Source organism: Dromiciops gliroides, chromosome 2 (assembly GCF_019393635.1).
Source record: "Dromiciops gliroides isolate mDroGli1 chromosome 2, mDroGli1.pri, whole genome shotgun sequence".
NCBI classification, from domain to species: Eukaryota; Metazoa; Chordata; class Mammalia; order Microbiotheria; family Microbiotheriidae; genus Dromiciops; species Dromiciops gliroides.
In genome coordinates this window covers 60,686,070-60,705,410 of record NC_057862.1, presented here as the reverse complement: position 1 = coordinate 60,705,410, position 19,341 = coordinate 60,686,070, and the positions used below count along the sequence as shown (strand labels likewise).

The following is a 19,341-nucleotide window of genomic DNA, read 5'->3' as shown; positions in this document are numbered from 1 at the left end:
TTCAAATCCGGCCTCAGACACTTGACACTTACTAGCTGTGTGACCCTGGGCAAGTCACTTAACCCCCTTTGCCCCACCAAAAAAAAATAATAGATGCTTCATTCAGGACAGAAGGACTTGTTTAAACCCGAAAACCACCATTTTTTCTCAGCCTGTATCGTTATTCACTATTTTGCACAAATAAAGGAAATGGTGAGTCATGAGGAGAAAAAAAGAAATTAAAACATCTTGGTATCAATATGAGAATAGTTTTGACCCCACAAAACCCCTGAAAGGGTCTTGGAGATCCCTGGGGGGCCACATTTTGAGAACCACTGCACTACACACAATGCTGCCCCTCCTGACGCTTTACAACATTATCTCACTGGTGCTTGTATCATTCTCCTCCCATTTTACAGATAGGGAAATTGAGGCTCAGTGACTTGTCCACATTTATACAAGTAAGAAATTTTGGGTTGAATCCTCTAACATCTTTTATTATAAGGCTACATAATGAAAATAAATTCTTGGAGAAGGCAACTGAGTACAAAGATCATTCTTTTGTGGAGAGATGACTGAAAATTTCAAACCCAGGTTTTTCCTCATTCAACATTACCACCACATTGTACCTTTATCACCTGCTGTAAGAAGTGGGTAGTATTATCTTTTAATATTTTCCTAACCATCCCACTTGAGTTTCAAGTGTGCCTCACCTCTATCATTCTGGGATTTGGTAAACAAGATTTTTTTGTCTATCTCTACTTCCTACCTCTCACATCCTTCCCGCACATAATCCGTATTTATTTAGCTTGTGCATGTGAAAGAGAGAGAAAGAGAGAGAGAGAGAGAGAGAGAGAGAGAGAGAGAGAGAGAGAGAGAGAGAGAGAGAGAGAGAGAGAGAGAGAGACTGAGATTTCATTAGCGTGGAAATTCCCTCCACCCATGCAGACTGACAACTTATCTGTAATTTATAGTCATAGTGACATGCCCAGAGCACTGAGTGATTGAGTGAGTTGTCTGACAACTCACCTGTGTGTGCCAGATTAAGGCCAATTCTTTATCCACTAGACTATATAGACCTTCTTGGCTGTTGTCTCTCCAGCCTCAAGGATCTTCATCTTTTTAAATTTAAATTTTATTTATTTTCTCTGTCTCATTATCTTTTTTCTTTTAACTCTTCTCATGCAGCAGTTTTTCCTCTACCACTGATTCCCTCGATCATTTCTGTCATCTGCCCCTCCCCACCAACCAGCTTCATTCCAGTCTTGCCATGTGGACAGATTTGTACACCAAGGGCAGAGCATTCAGGAGGCCACAAGCGGCCCTTTCAATTACTTTTTATAAATGCTCATTTTTAAGGCCAGAAAATCCTGACCTCTATGGCTCATAGGCAGATATTTTCTGATAAGTCAAGCCTCCAATGGACAGTAACAATGGTGCCTATATTTCAAACCTTGCTGGAGGCAGCTTCATCCTGGTTCTGACTGGACAATTTGCTTGCTCTCTGAAGTGGGAGAGAAGACAGAGCGGTTTCATGACCGGTTCAGGGCCTCCGGGAAATCAGTCCTTATGCTGAACTATGCATGCCTTTACAGAGTTATGATGTAGAGAATAGGGAGGAATGAACTTAACCTTTACAGAACATAGAATGTGAAGTGGATTGTGTGACAACTCAGTAACTTCATGCCACCAGACATTGAATTTTAGACATGAGAATATAGTGCTTTTTCTATACTTTTCATGAAAAATACATATTCACTCTAATTTATATTCTCATGTTCAATATCAAAAGTATACCCTTGAACATAGATATGCCAAGGAAAAGGGCCTGTATGTATAAAAATATTTATAACAACTCTTTTTGTGGTGGCAAAGAACTGGAAAGAAGGAGATGTCCAATGGCTGAAACAATTATTATATATGAATATACCAGAATGGTATTGTGCTGTAAGAAATGGCTTAAGGGATGGTTTCAGAGAAACCCAAAAGACTCATAGCAATTTATGCAGAGTGAAGTAAGAAGAACCAGGAGAGTAATTTATACAATTATAACAGCATTGTAAAGCCAAAAACCTTGAAAGACTTCAGAAGGCTGATCAATGCAATGAACTACCACAATTCCAGAGGACCAATGATGTGGCATGCTACAGCCATCTCCCCATGGAGAGGTGATGAATTCAGAATTTGAATGAAATATTTTTGGACATGCAATGTGAGAATCTGTTTTGCTTGACTCTGTGTGTGTGTGTGTGTGTGTTTTAACAAGGGGGTTTATGGGCAGTGGGAGGGAGAGAAAATAAATCCTTGCTAGTCAAAAATAACTTAATTTAAAAAATATTCTCCGATGCCATTTCCAATCTCCTCACTGTGGATATTTCCTCCAAGAATGTAGGTCACAACCCATCCCTGTCTGACTATCTCCCATAAATTCAACCACAGGGCATACTGGTACTTTCCTTGAGTTCTGTTGACATTGCATCGGTATCCATGGTTAAGTTCATGTTTACTACCTAAAATCTGGCATCCTCTGTCCCCTTTCCTACCACTGTGCCTTGGTAAAAACAGAAGGGGGACATACACTTAAAACTGAGGGCCCTTTTGAGTTGCCTTGGCCAAAAAGTGGCCATCCTAGTGGTCCTGAACTTCTCCCTCCTTAACTAGGCTGGTCCTCAGAAAGCAGAAATAGCTATGGTTGTGACTGTACTGGAAACTGGGGGAAAGAGGTAACTTTGTGTGCCAGGAGAGTTAAAGTTCTGGATAGTTTTGCCAGACTCAAATATATATGGGAAAAATTATTTAAGATAAAATTTTCTCCTTTTTGACCACATGACCCGTGATGATTTCTTTGAGCATCTCTTAATCTCCTTAAAGGACTAATATGAATCAATATCACCTCCATCGAGTCTGGTAAATCATCGCTCTAAGTAGAAAATTTCAGAATGAATAAAATCCTCCTGTTTGACCTCAGTAAGCTCCTGGTGACCCCATTAAACTAAATATAAATCACTGGTTTCCCCAGGACCCCAAATATAAGCTTGGTGACCACAATGCCCCCTCAAATATCCAATGCCAATAAAATGCTTTTCAAAGTGAATAAAATGTCTGACCCTAAATGGCTTTTCAGTGAAGTCGCTAACCCTTTCATTAACTCAATGACCTCCCTCAGAAATCACCAATCTGAAAAAAAGTGAATGGAATGATTCTGAAGGACCACCAATGACCTCCCCATGAACTATTTAACCTGGAATGAGATCAATGACTAATACATGATCCCAAATGTGAACTCTGCATTAACTCTCTGCCTCACAAAAACCACCCATGTGAAGGGAGAATTCTTCAATTGAATGTAATCTTTGGATATGACCTTAAATGACCTACCAGTAAATTAACTGACCTCTCAATAACTGTGCTGACTTCAGAATAAACCCATTGATAGATTATGAAACAGAACATGAACTCTATTTGAGCCAGGATATCCTCAAAATAACATTAAAAGAAAACCACCAGCTAAAGAGTTGGCAGTTTACCAAGTAATCAAAGATGGTACATAGTTCTAGTTTGGCAGTATACTAGCCGTGGGACTGTATCCTTTTAAGACTTAGTCTCAGGGCAGCTAGGTGGCGCAGTGGACAGCACACCCGCCCTGGAGTCAGGAGTATCTGAGTTCAAATCCTGCCTCAGACACTTAACACTTACTAGCTGTGTGACCCTGGGCAAGTCACTTAACCTCAATTGCCTCACTAAAAAAAAAAAAAAAAAAAAAAGACTTAGTATCCTTGAGGACAGCTAGGTGGCACAGTGGATAAAAGCACCAGCCCTGGATTCAGGAGGACGTGAGTTCAAATCCGATCTCAAACACTTGACACTTACTAGCTGTGTGACCCTGGGCAAGTCACTCCAAAAAAAAAAAAAAAAAGGAGTCTCCTCATCTATAAAATGAAAATGATGGTGTTTCCACTGACTATTCTACAGGATCATCGTGGTAAGGAATTAATCTTCTATGCCCTTTATATAGTCAAGAGACTTAATTTCTTGCCCTGGTTGCCATTAAGTCATTGTGAGACACTGAGCAAAACATTGACTTACAGCTTGAGAGGAACTTTGATCCACAAAACAATGGGAAAGATAATCTTCTATGGAAATACTTTTAAGTGAACTCAAATAACCTTTCCATAAATTTACCTGACCTCAAAAAAAACTTACTCACCTCTCCAACCAAAAATCTGAATTCTACATGAAATATCTACACGATTTCAATATTGTCTCAAAAATCGCTCGTGGGAAAAACAAAGACTGAATTCAGTCTCTATGACTTCCCTTTGACCACTACTATCTGACAGTTCTGGAAATACTAGTGATAGCAATAAGACAAAGGAAAGAAATTGTGAAAATTTATTTTAGTTTGGGGACCCTACCTTTGGGCTGAGATTAGAAAGCCTTAGGCCCTCAGGGTCTCTTCTGTGTGGGAGGTTCTGGTGCCCCTCCCCCTCCACTTCAGCTGAGCCAAAAAGCCCCGTGGGCTGTACAAGACGCCAGGTCAGACAGCTAGGGGAGGATCTATCCAAGAGATCCCAGGCTCATCCAGGCCGGGCTCTGGCGTAGCCTGTGCCGAGGTCTCAGGCGTGCAGCAGGGGCATGGGCCCCTGGAGCCCTAGGTGTAGTATGCTCGGGAGGCTCGAGTGCACCCCGCCCCCCCCCAGCCGCAGCCCTGGCTGGTGGATTAGCTTGGTGTGTATGGGGGTGCAAAAAGCCCCGAAATTTGAGTGGAGAGAAGGAAGATAGATACATATATATATATATATATATATATATAGAGAGAGAGAGAGAGAGAGAGAGAGAGAGAGAGAGAGAGAGAGAGAGAGAGAGAGAGAGAGAGAGAGAGAGAGAGAGAGAACTGGGAGTGGGACAGCGAGGGGAACTGACAAGATTAGAAGAACAGAGAGGGGGGCTGACAAGATTAGAGGGGCGGCAAAGGCGGCAGAGGGCAGACTGACAGAACAGGAGGCAGCGGAGAGCACAGAAGGGGTCAGCACAGGGTACAGACTGAGTTAGTGAAAGGAGCTGAACAGTGAAAGTGCAACATACCCCAAGGCAAGAGGCAGCAACAGCCCTTATTGTATTAAAAAAGTTCCAGGCGCAGTAGGTGGAAAGAGACCCACTGGAATGCAGTTAGGTTGTACATTTTATTTCCCTGTATTCATAATTTTAAATAGTATCTCATAAATAAACTCTGCTTTGATTATTTAGTTAAGAGGCTTCTTAAACCTTTGCTTATCAATTTTGGGAGTGGAGCAGTGTGGTGGAACTTTATAAATGGCCCATATTAAATTAATAGCAGTCAGATAGCCAGTGAGTCAAAAGTCCCCAGATTAGTCCTCCAGTTAGATTAGCCCCCCCCCCCAAATTAACCCCAGTCAGTTTAATATAATTCCACAAAATTAAAGGCATAATGATAGGTAAAGAGAAGACAAAACTATCCCTGTTCACTACTGTGTTCACACCCTACTTGTGACCCTTATGTAGGGGATCTTGGACAACTCAGCAAACCAACTTGGGCTTCAGTTTCTTCATTGGCAAAGTGAAGCGGTTGAACTATACAGCCTCTGAGGGCCTTTCCAGTTCTGGACCCATGATCCTATAATCCAATACAAATTTAAATATTTTTTAAAGCATCCTTAAGACTGGGTTAAAAACAAACCACCCTGTATTGGCCACCAGACCCCATGAAACCATCTAAGGCACGGAGGAGCCATAGTCTTTGTTGGAGGCAGGTCCAACTGACCATACCCATGAATTCATGGATCTTTTAACAGCATTCTATCAGTTATGATGTTAGTAATGTTAATACCAAGCTGCATTCCCTTAGCATAAAAATAACCTCAGTGTTATTCATGACCATCTGTGGCTTCCTATATAAATCCCAGGGTGACACAGCTAAGTATCAGAGGCAAGATTTGAACCCAAGTCTTCCCAACACCAAGCCTCATAACCACCAGGCTACGATTTCTAAGCAATTGAGTCACCCTTTCCTGGATTGTGGTGAGGGTCTTTCCTTGGAAGGGCAAGTCCCATTTATTCCTTTCAGTGAGGAGTCTTCCATTTACTTGAGTTCTTGTTTTTGTTTTTTTGTTTTTGGGGGGTTTTTTTTGAGAGGCAATGGGGCTTAAGTGACTTGCCCAGGGTCACACAGCTAATAAGTGTCAAGTGTCTGAGGCCGACTTTGACCTCAGGTCTTCCTGAATCCAGGGCCGGTGCTTTATCCACTGTGCCACCTAGCTGCCCCTGCTTGAGTTCTTAGTGGACCTTTGCTGCCCTGGGACAAGTCCTTCCTGAGAAGGGCACAACCCATCTGCATCTTTCATTAAGGATCTGTTAGATCTTTGTCTTTGGAAGTCTTTGGTATCTTCGCCAAGTAGCACTCACCATGGAAGTGTTTTCCCTTTTCTGTCTCTCCATAGGGGGTTCATAGGACGCTCGATCTAGAGCCTGGAGACACCTCAGACTATTTAGTCCAATCCCCCTCATTCTACAGGTGAGAAAGCCGAGTCCCAGGGTGGTATAGGGTTTTGCCCAAGGTTGCAGAGGTCAAGTGCCAAGGAGGGATTTGAACTCAGGTGTTCTGACTCCAGAGCCCACATCCCTGAGTCACTACAGCATAAACTGACTCTTCCAGAGTTGATGGACAATTTCCCCCCAAGATGACTCATGCAAGGCAGGTTTCTTTTGTAATAAAATAGGATTTATTTTTGCAATCATGTTTTTAAAAAAACACAAAGATTTTATAAACTAAGTTAGCATCAAATGATCAGCACATTTTTTAATAGAAACTAAGTTATTTTCCTATACACAGAGGTCAACCGTGTCCTCTTGCAGCAATGGAGCACCAGTCCCCAGCAGTAAACCTTTTATAAGGCGTGTCTCCAATTATTGGTGGCTTTCCACACAGACATACAAATTCACAGTGGACAACTATTGCTCACAGTTTAATTCTCTAATCTCGTTTACAGCAACCCACTTCAACCATTGGGAGCAAACCTCCAGAAGTGCTTTGTGACTTCACAGTTTCCTACATCCAAGGGAATCTGGCTCGAGTTCATGGCTTGCTTTGAGCCCCTACAAATCACAGTCAGGCCACAGGATAGCAAAGGAATCCCAAAACAGGAAGAGGGCTTGAACCCCCTTCGGTGTTGAAATGAGAGACTACAATCGCTGGGGTATCGGAAGAATCAAGTCTCTACCGCACCAGGTCAGTCAAGTAAGTGACATCCAAGAGTATAATATATTGCAGGGGGACCTGTATGTCAGAGAACAGAAGAGGGATATCGGGGAGACCAAGATCAATCTACAGAGAGGCACACGTGGCCTGGGGGGAGGAGAAGATGACCACAGTCAGCTGTGCCAGTGGTAGCTTCAATACAAGAGCGTAACAAAATGAAAGGATGTCAGAGATGGGGAAGGGACCTTAAGAGGTTACCATCTGCATGTGGCACATGAGGAGACCTCAGCCCACAGAGGAAGTGATGTCACACAACAATGACAAAACCCAGCTTTCACATTCCTAGATCAAGGGTCTTTTGATCACACCACCCTCCTTCCTCCCTTGAAAAGAGAAGACATTTCTATTTAGTGCAACAGCTTAATTAGATCTTCCAATTTTGAGGGGAAGAAATAATTACCACCTTTGGCCAAGAATACTAGTGAAATCTGACTCATCATCTCCTCCAGTCAGGCAACACCCTCTCTTTGTACCAGTGAAGGAAGATAGAAACCCAGAGACCCCACGTGGTCCAGGCCACTTCCCTAACAGTGACTACACATACCAAACCAAGACTGGATGTGCTCAACTCTGCCTGGCCAGAAATGAAAGAGAGGCCCCGAAGGCTCTTAGGAGGTGTGTGTGTGGCGTGTCAGGCTCAGCTCCTAAGAGGAAGCACTGGTGAGTTGGATGGGAAAAAGAGAGCTAAACACAGATACTCAAAATGGATCTTTGCACAAACAGGAACAAAACAGTGATGTGGAAAAAAAAAAAAAAAAGCAGTGGCTGCCACAAATTCAGTTATCCCTCAACACGATGCATTCAACTGAGAATCCCTCCCTCAAAACAAGTGTTCAGAGCAGTCTCTTATAGGGGGAGAACAGGGAGGGCAGAGGAAGAAAACAAACACACTCGGGTAACAAAGCCATTCCCGGCTGGGGCTAGCTCAGCTGGCCACAGTCTGTGATAACAATCTTCTTAGACGTCTTCCCACTCTTGGAACCATAGGATTCAATCTTCTTCACCACTTCCATGCCTTCCTTGACGTGGCCAAACACAACGTGCTTTCCATCCAACCTGTGGGAAAGGGCAGATGACAGAGGTGATGAATGGGAGCCTCCCCCATGGCCAAGCTGGAGGCAGATAGATACCTTCCCGTGGGCTAAGGGCAGCTGTCTCTCTGTCCTACACCTGAGTTATACAAGCACCCCTCGTCCCTATATTTCTTTTTTATTATTATTATTATTATTTTGTGTGTGTGAGACAATTGGAGGTAAGGTGACTTGCCCAGGGTCACACAGCTAGTAAGTGTCAAGCGTCTAAAGCCAAATTTGAACTCAGGTCCTCCTGAATCCAAGGCTAGTGCTTTATCCACTGGGCCACCTAGCTGTCCCTCTCATCCCTACATTTCTACCCATCTCAGACACTTCTACCTAAATGCCTGAGCCTCAATGGGACCAAGAGCTCACTCCTGAACTGATCCTGCGTAACTTGACTTTTCTGGGCTTCAGGCACCTCTTCAGCAAAATGATGGGCTTGGTCTCTGAGGTTCCTTTTAGCTCTAAAGCTAGGATCCCACCTCCTATCCTTCCTTTATTAGCACGAGAAGCAGCCAAGCTCTAGAAAAACCTGTACTCACCAGTCTGTCTTTGCTGTGCAAATGAAGAACTGGGATCCATTGGTGTTGGGACCTGCATTTGCCATGGACAGGATGCCTGTAATAAGAACAAGGGGAGATATTGGGATATCTTGGAAAGATATATGGCAAATATGAAAGGAAGGGTCACCCAGATCAGAGCCGAGGTCAAGGGTTGCAGGAAGGAGCTCTCCAGACTTTATAAGGTTAGACGTTAGGGCACGGGAGAAAAGCAAGTCCTGGGTTTAAGTCAGGTGGTTTTTCCAAGCTGCTTCCAGAAACATTTTTTTTTTCTTGGTGGGAAAATGAGGGTTAAGTTACTCGCCCAGGGTCACACAGATAGTAAGTGTCCCGTGTCTGAGGTTGGATTTGAACTCAGGTCCTCCTGAATCCAGGGCCAGTGCTTTATCCACTGAGCCACCTAGCTGCCCCCTTCCAGAAATATAACTTATGAAGTGCCCAGAATGGAACAACAAGCAGGAAACTGGGAGCCGGGCAGCAACACGTCACATAACGAGACTGTGGGTGAGAAGCACTATCAGCCGTGTCTCAGGAGGCGGGCAAGGGAAATAATGGCCACCACACGCCCGGGGTGGCCAAGGGGATTGGGAAAGGGCAAACCACAGTGGAGAGAGAACCTCCCTCACCACAGCTTCCCAGCCCATGGGGCCAAGTGGCCTCCTCCCACACAAGCCCTCTTTGGGGGGAAAAGTCAAAGAAAAGGGGGAAAGGACTGACCAGGCCCAACATGCTTCAGGATGAAGTTCTCGTCTGGAAATCGGCTCCCGTAGATGGATTTCCCACCCGTGCCGTTGTGATTGGTGAAGTCACCGGCCTGGAGAACAAATATAAGATGATCAGAAATTGGCTCAGCCAAGGACCAAGCCAGGGAACCGAGCCACCCTTCTCCCGACTTGACCCCAAATGGAATGTGAAATGAGAAGCTGTCCCAACCAAGCACAATGAAAGAGAACAAAGATAAATCAATGAATCCTCCATTCCCTGATCAGCCACTTCTTCAGACTCCTAAGACCATTGGGTCAGAGCTCTGGACCCCGAAGGGACTTCAGAGGTTCCCTACTTCTAGTCCAATTATCCCATTTTACAGATAGGGAAATTAAGGCCTAGCAAGGAGCAGGAGGGACAACAGGAGGAGGTTACTAAGTGAAAACTATTACCGAAGATATCCTATACTTTAAAAATCCTTCGGCCCATTACTGGGTCACCTGTGCTGCTGCGTGCTCCGTCATCAGGGCCAAGAGAGCTGACTAATCTTCCCCTCAGCACTCATTTGCTTATCATGAGAAACAACCAGAGGAGGCCTCCCAATTTCCCAGCACTCAGTTCAGTCCATGCGCACTATCTTCCCTTCCCAGGAACACTGTGGCTTCCTGTCTTACCCACTCTGGAGACCCATGCTCAGATTCTAGAGACGAGTCACCGCTAAGAATGCCAGCCTTGCATCACCTGGAAATGTGCAACATGCCCCATGTCACACCATCACAGTACACAATCCTTCCACCTAACGAAATCAGTGTTCCTGCCCCTCTGCCCTGGGAGGAGATGACAGGCCACTACATGTCAACAAATACAGAGAGACAGAGAGGAAGGGGCGGGCAGGCACAGACTTCACTGCCCTTCCAAACCAGCCTACAGGCTCCCTACACATTTCTTTAAAAGGAAACCCTTAGCATAGGGGTTCTAAACCTAAGGTCTATGAACTTTAAAAAAAATACTTGTGTTTCCATATAATTGGTTTCCTTCATAATCCTGTGGGATTTTTTTTTTACACACTTAAAAACCTTCTTCAGAGAAGGGGTTAACAGGTTTCAGCAGGCACTGCCAAATAGGTCCGTGACCCAGAAGAGATTGAGAACCTGTGCCCTAAGTGGGTTGGCCCTGGGGCAGGTGAGTCAGCAAACTCCCTGGTCCAGGTGTGCCACAGAATGCTGATGAAATATCTGAAGATGCTGGGGCAGCTAGGTGGCGTAGTGGATAAAAGCACCAGCCCTGGATTCAGGAGTACCTGAGTTCAAATCCAGCCTCGGACACTTGACACTTACTAGCCGTGTGACCCTGGGCAAGTCACTTAACCCCCACTGCCCCGCAAAAAAACAAAAAAAAGAAATATCTGAAGATGCTGCCAATGATTCAAAGGCATGTCGATTCACCTACAACCCCTCCTTCCCCCACTGAAGCTAAGTGAGGTTGAGCTGCCTGGAGCTCCCCTGTGCCCCAACATCATCCAACTCCATCCAAGTCTACATGGGTGAAACGGTCAGCTTCAAAAAGCTGGCGGTGCCTCTACCTGTATGAGGCCCAATAAGGGAGCCCCGGCTCACTAGAGACACCTCTCCTCCAACCCACCCTCGAGCATCATTCCCAGGAGTCTAGTGAGGCATGAAGTAAAAGTGGAAACCATAAATGATGGTGTTGGGGGCCAGAGAGGTACGATACCCTTGGGATAAAGCAGCTTTGAGGAAATTCTGAAGCAAAATAGAGTGTAGCGAGACTATGGCCATGCTGAAAAGCTGCCACCCATAGTAAGACGTTCAATAAAATCCCAAATAGGGGCAGCTAGGTGGCACAGTGAATAGAGCATCGGCCCTGGAGTCAGGAGTACCTGAGTTCAAATCCAGCCTCAGACACTTAACACTTACTAGCTGTGTGACCCTGGGCAAGTCACTTAACCCCAATTGCCTCACTAAAAAAAAAAAAAATCCCAAACAGGCCCCAAGAGCTGGCTTCCATCTTTTAGCACTACCACTGCCTCCAAGAAGTATCATTCTCTATCCTCCTAGTTAAGGGTCTTTCCCTCTGAAAATGATCTTGTTCTACTTTCAAGATACTTTGTATCTACTCATCTGTGTAAATATTCTGGGCCTTCCACCCATAGCAGAATGTAAGCTTGTTGAGGACAGGGGCTGTTTCCATTTTATCTCTGCATCTCCCACATTTGCCACGCAATAGGCCCTTAGAAAACGTTTGCTGAATTAAGGTCTGTCACATTTCATGCCTGAGTCAAACTCAGACCCGGCCTCTGCTATGGCTCTCCATTCTCCCCTATCCCCAGCCCTGGAATAGCTATTCCAGCAGAGAGGATCCTTTGTCTTCTTTGCCTCACCGTTAGCGAACACCTGGAATCCCCTACAACACAGCCGCACTGTCATCTCCTCCTGTTGTTCTCTTCATCTAATCCTCTTGTGTCACCTCCCCCATCACCCATTCATTTAGCAACAGTGACAGAAAAAGGCGGTAGCCGCCTGATCAGATTCCTTGATCGCAAAGGGAAAGGGGAGTTGAAACCTTTACCTGACACATGAAGGAAGGAATAACTCTGTGGAAGGTTGATCCCTTGTACCCGAAGCCCTTTTCACCTGTGCAGAGGGCTCTGAAATTCTCTGAGGATCCAAAGGAAAAAAATCAGAATTATTGCATTTTCCCCCCAGCATCCCTTCTAACCCTGTGGTTCATGGAGATCACGGGGTCCACGGACTTGTTTTGATAACTGTATTTCAGTGCCGTTGTTTTCCTCTACCATCTCACATATTTTATTTTATTCATTTAAAAAACATTCTGAGGCAGGGTCTGATGGTTTCCCCAGATTGCCAAAGGGGCCCAAGACACTCCAGAAGATTAAGAAGAAGCACTAAGAAGTAATACTGTTCATCACCCAGCTACTGCCACCATTCAATCCAAGGTTACCTTGGGTCTACTTTGCCTCTTGTACATGTCTCCCCTATTGGAACATAAGCTCCCTAAGGGAAGGGATAAGGTTTTTTTTGTCTCTGTATATCTAGCACTTAGCATGGTGCTGGGTACACAGTCAGCATCGATGCTTGATGTGTGTTAATTACACCAGTGCAGAATCTTCAAAGCTGAGACAAGAAAGCAATGGTAAAGTTGTAGTTCTTCACTACAAGGTGAAGAACACCAGATCTGGGTCCCATTTCTACCTGAAGCTAGCCAAGTGATGGTGGCCAAGTCCTGTCCCCTCTCTGGGCCTTGGTTTCCCCCTCCCAAATTAGAGGATCTGTAAGGTCCCTTCTAATTCTATTATTTCAAGATGACTCCTAAGAGTCCAGCCCTCTGATGAAGAAATCCAGTTACGAAGACAGAATATCAAAAGGCACAGACATTTTCCATACACTAGAGCTCACTAGCTTTAACAGAACAGAATTAACACCTGGTTCCAAACACTCAACCCCGATACTTTACCTTCCCTTTCTCAAAGAATGCCCCAGCCAGATAGGACTGAATCAATCAAAAAAGCATCTATTAAGTGACTGCCATAGACCAGGCCTTGTGCTAGATGCTGAGCATACAAAGATGAAAACCAGAGAGCTCCTAAACTCAAGAAGCTTCCACTCTATTAGCAAAGATCAGAAGTTTTTAGGAATGAATTCCAAAGAAAAGAGTCTTGCCCCCAGGGCAGAAAACTCCATTGGCAATTCAGGTGCCATTTAAAAATATCATCCTAGGAAGGGCCCCACAGGCTCTAGACACTTGCCAAAGGGGTCCGTGCCCCGAAAAGGTAAAGAAGCCCTGGTCTAGTCCATACCCCTCGATGTAAAGACCTAGCCTGCTCTGCTCATCTGAGAGATGAGCAAACAAAGGGTTAGACAACAATTTTTGGATCCTTGGTTAGTTTTCTTTCCAGTGGACCATGTTTCCCGCCTAACTCAGAGTGCAGGCAGGCCCTGACCCTGAGCGTTCATCGTACTCACCTGCGGTCTTTGGTACCACATCTGCTTTGAGCTGTAGAGAAGGGAAAAACAAAAGAGAAAAGAAGTCAGTTTGGGGGCACATCCGAGAGAAGGGATCTCATAGCACTCAGCAAAGGGACAGCCTTGAAGTCAGGAGAGCCAAACTCTGGTCTTAGCTGGGTCCCACCTAGAGGCATGACCTTAGATAGGTCCTTTAATTGATCTGGATTTCAAGTTTCTTCAACTATAAAATGACAGGACTGAACGAGACGATTACAGGCAGCATGATGTCATGAAAAGAACATCAGATTCTGGTCACAGGCACTGGCTTCCAATTCCTGCTCTGACCCTTCTTTTCTGGGTGGCCTGAGGCCAATCTCTTAACCTCTCTGGGCCTCCCTTTCCTCATCTGTGAAATGTGGGGGTTGGAGTAGATGGCTTCTGGGATCCCTTGCCAGCTCTGACAGTCTATGGATCACAAATGTGGAATTATTTATTGTCTATTGTATAGCAGGCCTTGTGGTAGCTAGGTACCAGAGATTCAAAGATGGAAAAAAAAATCATTAAGGTCTCTTCTCTCAAAGAGGTCACTGAGGTAAACCAGGCTTTGTCCCCATGGAAACTTCCAATTGATGGGACATAGTCTGGTCTAAAAAAGAACAGATTCAGGGGCAGCTAGGTGGCACAACGGATAGTGCACTGGCCCTGGATTCAGGAGGACCTGAGTTCAAATCCTGCCTCAGACACTTAACACTTACTAGCTGTGTGACCCTGGGCAAGTCACTTAACCCCAATTGCCTCACCAAAAAAAAAAAGCCAATTCTAGTTCAGGACTGGATTAATCCAAATTTTCTCACTCACTGCCACCAAACTCTCCCCGACACCATCTCAGTTCTCTTATCCCTTCCCTTAGGGAGCTTATGTTCCAATAGGGGAGACATGTACAAGAGGCAAAGTAGACCCAAGGTAACCTTGGATCGAATGGTGGCAGTAGCTGGGTGATGAACAGTATTACTTCTTAGTGCTTCTTCTTAATCTTCTGGAGTGTCTTGGGCCCCTTTGGCAATCTGGGGAAACCATCAGACCCTGGAGCCAAAGAGTCCTGACCTGGGTTGAATCCCACTTTGGACACTTAGTGACAGCTTAAAAGCGGTTATCAAGGTCAAGTCACCACCTCTCTGACCTTCACTTTCCTCATCTGTAAAATGAGCACAACAGCACTGACATCACAGGGTGGTTGTAAGGGTCTAATGAGATCATGTCTATCCAGAACTTTTAGTAAAAATTGAAAGACAATATGGGAGATGCTATTCATATCATTCCCCTTAATAGTAAGAACCAGCACCAAAAAAACAAGAATGTTACTGAGAGATACACCGCACCTGATGCCGCTAAAGCTGTTTCCAAGGAGCCCTTAACTGGGCAGTGTCTTTCATATGAAGGGGAGGGAAGGAAGGGAAGGCCAGGCTGTAAGTGGAGACGGACTTCAGTCCATTTTTCCACTCCTGTGTCACAGGAGCACACAGGGGTGGAACCCTTGACATAGAGCTCTCCTTCAGCCCTAAGCAACCAACCTCTCCCCACCCTAGCCCAACTCCCAAAGCACTAACTGCCTGGACCACACCTTCCAAACTTCCTTACCAAGAGAGACAATGTGGCAAGATCCATAGTGCAGGCAGGCACTGCTTCTGTCGCTTACTACCTGTATGACCCTGAACAAGTCACTTGAAATTGTCTGACTTCTGGTTTCTTCCCCTATAAAATGCAGTAACAATGCCTGCACTGCCTACTTCACACAACTGTGGTAAGAAAAAAACCTCTGTAAGCTTCAAAGTTCTATAAAAATGTGAATTTTTTCCTCACAGTATCACAAGCTGTAAAGCTTTACAAAAATATACATTTATCATCTTTCCAATAATTCCTTACCTGACTAGTACCTATTCAACCAGCTTACAGGTTCCAGAAAGGCAAAGATTAGAATAATAAAAACAAAAGCAAACATTTCTTTTGTGATTAGTGTGTGCCTGGCACTGTGCTAAGTGCTTTACAAATATTATCTCATTTGATCTTCACAAGAACCCTGGTGCTATTATTATTCTCACTGAGGAAACTGAGGCAGAGGTTAAGTGACTTGCCCAGGGTCATCATGTCTTTTCTTATAGACCCTCAAGACCTCTAGCACCAGGGCTGAGCTCACGATAAGAGAATCCAAACTTATGGACCAGAAGACTTTTTAGTATCTTCTAAGTGATCCTTCTCATTTAATAAGAGGAGAAAATCAAGACTCAGCACAGGAAAGTAATCTGTGCCACATCAGAAAGCAACTCAGTGTCGATTCAAGCTCAGTTCTCCGGACTGATCCCTGGTCAAAGCCCTTACCATCAATCAAATTTATGTATTGGCTTGAACCCTTTTCTAAGCCTACTAACACTCACAACAATCCTTTGAAGTAGGTACATAAATATGTCCAACTGACAGACAAGGAAACTGAAGGATGCCCAGAGGTTGACATCAAACCTGACTGTGCATTCAACAAATATTTGTTGGATTAAACTGCTACCTGGTTCAAGGTGATGATGACCTGCCTGGGTCCCAACCTTTGAGAAAAGGCCCTTCCAGCTCTTTTTGTTGCTATTCACCCACTCCCAGGGCCCAGGCCTAGGACAATTATTTCCTTGCCTTGGCTTCAAGTTAGCACCGGCTGTCCAAATAATGTGAGGGAGGGTGGCCAGAGAAAGCGAGGAATACTCTGAGTACACAATGAACAAGGGTCCAAGGCAAAATTAGCTTTAACTAGCCCAGTCAACAGAAGACAAGGGTCTTATTCAGCATTTTGTCAGCCCGGGACACTGCTTAATTCTCCCTACTCAACAGAGCTCTGCCTTGTCTCCTCCACCCTTCATCCACCAGCTTTCCCCCACTTTGCAGAACAGAGAATTAAGACTATAACCACACTGAAGGCAAGGAATCTGTCCTATTTATCTTGATTTCCATGTTTCCCAGAACCTGGCTTAATAAACCTGGGTAGAGTGAAAAGGATCCTAGACTTTAGTTAGTGAAAGTTGGGTTCAAATCCCACCTCAAACACCTACTGGTCGTGTGACTAGTGACTTAACTAGCCACGGTCTCAAGGTCCTCATCTGAAAAATGGGGTTAATCGGTGGCACTAGTCCTAAGGAAAGCACCGTAAAGCGCAACGTAAAAGCGAGTTATTACTTCTACATGGAAAAAGCTAAGTGAGGATCTCTAAGTTCAAACCTCGTGGAGGATCTAAAGTGTCTCCCAAATTCCAGGGCTTTAAGGGGATGGAGCTGTGGGCTCCAAAACCCACACAAGCCAAGGGTTATGCAAATAGCTGCTGGGGCCACGTGATCCCCCATGGCTTCCCTCTCCAACCTCGAAACCAAGAATTCTGAATACTCTCCCCAACCCCCAAAGTTCCCAAGATCCTCCCTTTGAAGGGCAATTCGGCTGCTCAGGGGTCAACCCAACTGGCCTCGATTGCTTCATTCCTCTTAACCTTGGCCCCTTATTGCCCCAACCCCCAAACAATGGGGCTGGACTACCTGCGGGCCCCAGACTTTGAAAGTGACGACCTTGAACAGATTTTCCCAAAGTCCCTTAGGAGCAAGGCCTCCCAACCCCCCACCCCTGTCCCAGAAAACTTAAGACTCAAAGTAGCGGAGCGAGGTGGGGGGAGAGGGGGTCCGCTGGCACACAGGCCTTTGGGGCCGCCTGGCCAAATCTCATCGGTTTCCTCATTTGTAACAGGGGCCCATCGTGGTTAAGTGCCTTGTTAAAGTCACGCTACAGCTTAGCGGTAGATGCCAGAGCGGCGGCCCCGCGTCTTCCCACGAGCCTCCCTCCGCCCGCAGCTCCCGCGGCCCGGAGCCCGTCCCCCAATCAAAGGGCCAGCGCCAGCCCCGCCCCCTCCGCCCAGGAGTGACCTTGAGCTCCGGCCCCGCGGCCGCGGGGCGCAGCTCACGGGAGCGCAGCATGTCACTCACCTCCAGCACCACCCGGCCGAGCGGCTGCTCGTCGGCGCCCACATCCAGGTAGACGAGCGGGTTCTTGGCGGCGCCGCCGGCCCCGGAGTCGGAGCTGCTGGTGCTGCTGCGGGCACCCAGCCGGGCGAGCGTCGGGGCCGCGGAGACGCGCTGCGGGGCCAGGCCCAGGGTCAGCAGGCGGGGGCCGCAGCGCAGCGCCAACATCGTGGAAAAGAGCACACGGAAACCCGGAGGAGCGAGGATGGAGAGCGTACGCACGAGCAGGGTCCGCCCACTGCGGCCAGGAGCGCCAAAGAAACGTCCGCCCCCTCCGCTCTCCCGCTTTTAATCCCCTGAGGCCCCGCCCCGCGAGGTCCCGCCCTCAGGGCGTGGGGATGGAGGCGAGAGGCGGGGATTGCGGCCTGGCCGGCCCGGGCTTACTTCCTCCAGCCCGCCTAGGGCCACCTGGCCTGGCTCTCTCTTCCTGGGCAGGCACTGGGCATGGGACGGGACAGGGACTTCCCCTGGCATCATCTCATCGGTGAAGGAAACTCCCGGATGAGCAAACTCCCTCCACCAGCGCTGGTGGGCACTTTCTCTGCAATTTACAGCCCTAACAGAGGTGCCTAAAGGTCCTGCCCGGGGTCACACAGGACGGACTTGAGCCCAGGCGTTCCCTCCCAGGTGGACACCGGCCTCTTTGTGTTCCATGAACAAGACCCTCCGTCTCTCAGCGCTTTGCTGACTGTCCCCCATGCCTGAACTGCTTTTCCTCCTCCACTCTTGACTACTGATCTCCCAGGCTTTCTTTAAGTACCAATTAAATTCCCACCTTTTATTGGAAGCCTCCCGCATCCCCTCTTAATTCTAGTGCATTCCCTCTGTTGTTTCCCGTTTATCACAAATATAGCTGATGTTGTTGTTCGGTCGTGTCCAACACTTCATGACCCCTTTTGGGGTTTTCTTAGCAAAGATACTGGAGTGTTTTGTCCTTTTTTTCTCCAGCTCATTTAACAGATGAAAAAACTGAGGCAGACAGGGTTAAGTGACTTGCACAGGGTCACACGGCTAGTAAGTGTTTGAGACCAGATTTGAACTCATGAAGATAAGTCTTCCCGAGTCCAGGCCCAGTGCACTATTTATTGCATATTTTTGCCCCCATTATGTTGTTAGTTCTTTGAGGGTAAGTACTGCCTTTTTCCCCTTTTCTATCCCTGGAACACAGTAGGCATTTAGTAAATGTTTCAACTACTGACCTCTCTGGCTTCCTTTAAGTACCTACTAAAATCTCACCTTCCCCAATCCCTCTTAATTACAGTGCCTTCCCTCTATTCATTATTTCCTATTTATCATATATATGTGTATATTTATGATACATGGATATATGTGGCTTTTTTGGTATATATTTGTTTGTTTCCACCACCACCCCCATTAGATTGTAAGCTCCTTGAGGGCAGGAATCATCTCCACCTCCTCCCCCCTTTTTTTTAATCCCCAGCACTTAACACTATGCCTAGCACATAGAAGGCACGGAATAAATGTTTATTGGGTTGAATTGAAATTGACTGATTCCAGGTTCCAAAAACATCTCTCTATCCACTCTGGCACACAATGATAGTAAATTGTCCCGGTGCTACAGATGAGAAAACTGAGGGTAGGGCATATTAAATCATCTTTCAGGAACTGAAAAGCTCCCTGGGTCCTGCAGGATCAGCTCCTCTCACTCCTTTGAATTGTGGGGATTTGGTGAGAAATTTTCTCACTCTTTTTAGACAAAAG

General features: G+C 46.1%; 1 protein-coding gene across 2 annotated transcripts; it reads right to left on the bottom strand.

Moving 5' to 3' along the window:
- Positions 1–6,696: 6,696 nt before the first annotated feature.
- On the bottom strand, positions 6,697–17,876 carry PPIF (peptidylprolyl isomerase F). Of its 2 annotated transcripts, none has more exons than XM_043984683.1 (6): positions 17,584–17,876; positions 13,598–13,628; positions 12,183–12,271; positions 9,609–9,705; positions 8,874–8,949; positions 6,697–8,311 (listed from the first exon to the last, which is right to left on the bottom strand). In XM_043984683.1, exons 1-6 carry the CDS (start codon positions 17,785–17,787, stop codon positions 8,176–8,178), a joined length of 633 nt encoding a protein of 210 aa, XP_043840618.1. In that variant the 5' UTR covers positions 17,788–17,876; the 3' UTR covers positions 6,697–8,175. The 2 variants fall into 2 exon arrangements, with proteins under 2 accessions (XP_043840618.1, XP_043840619.1); XM_043984684.1 differs by lacking the exon at positions 17,584–17,876 and adding an exon at positions 17,143–17,212.
- Between the last annotated feature and the right edge of the window lie 1,465 nt (positions 17,877–19,341).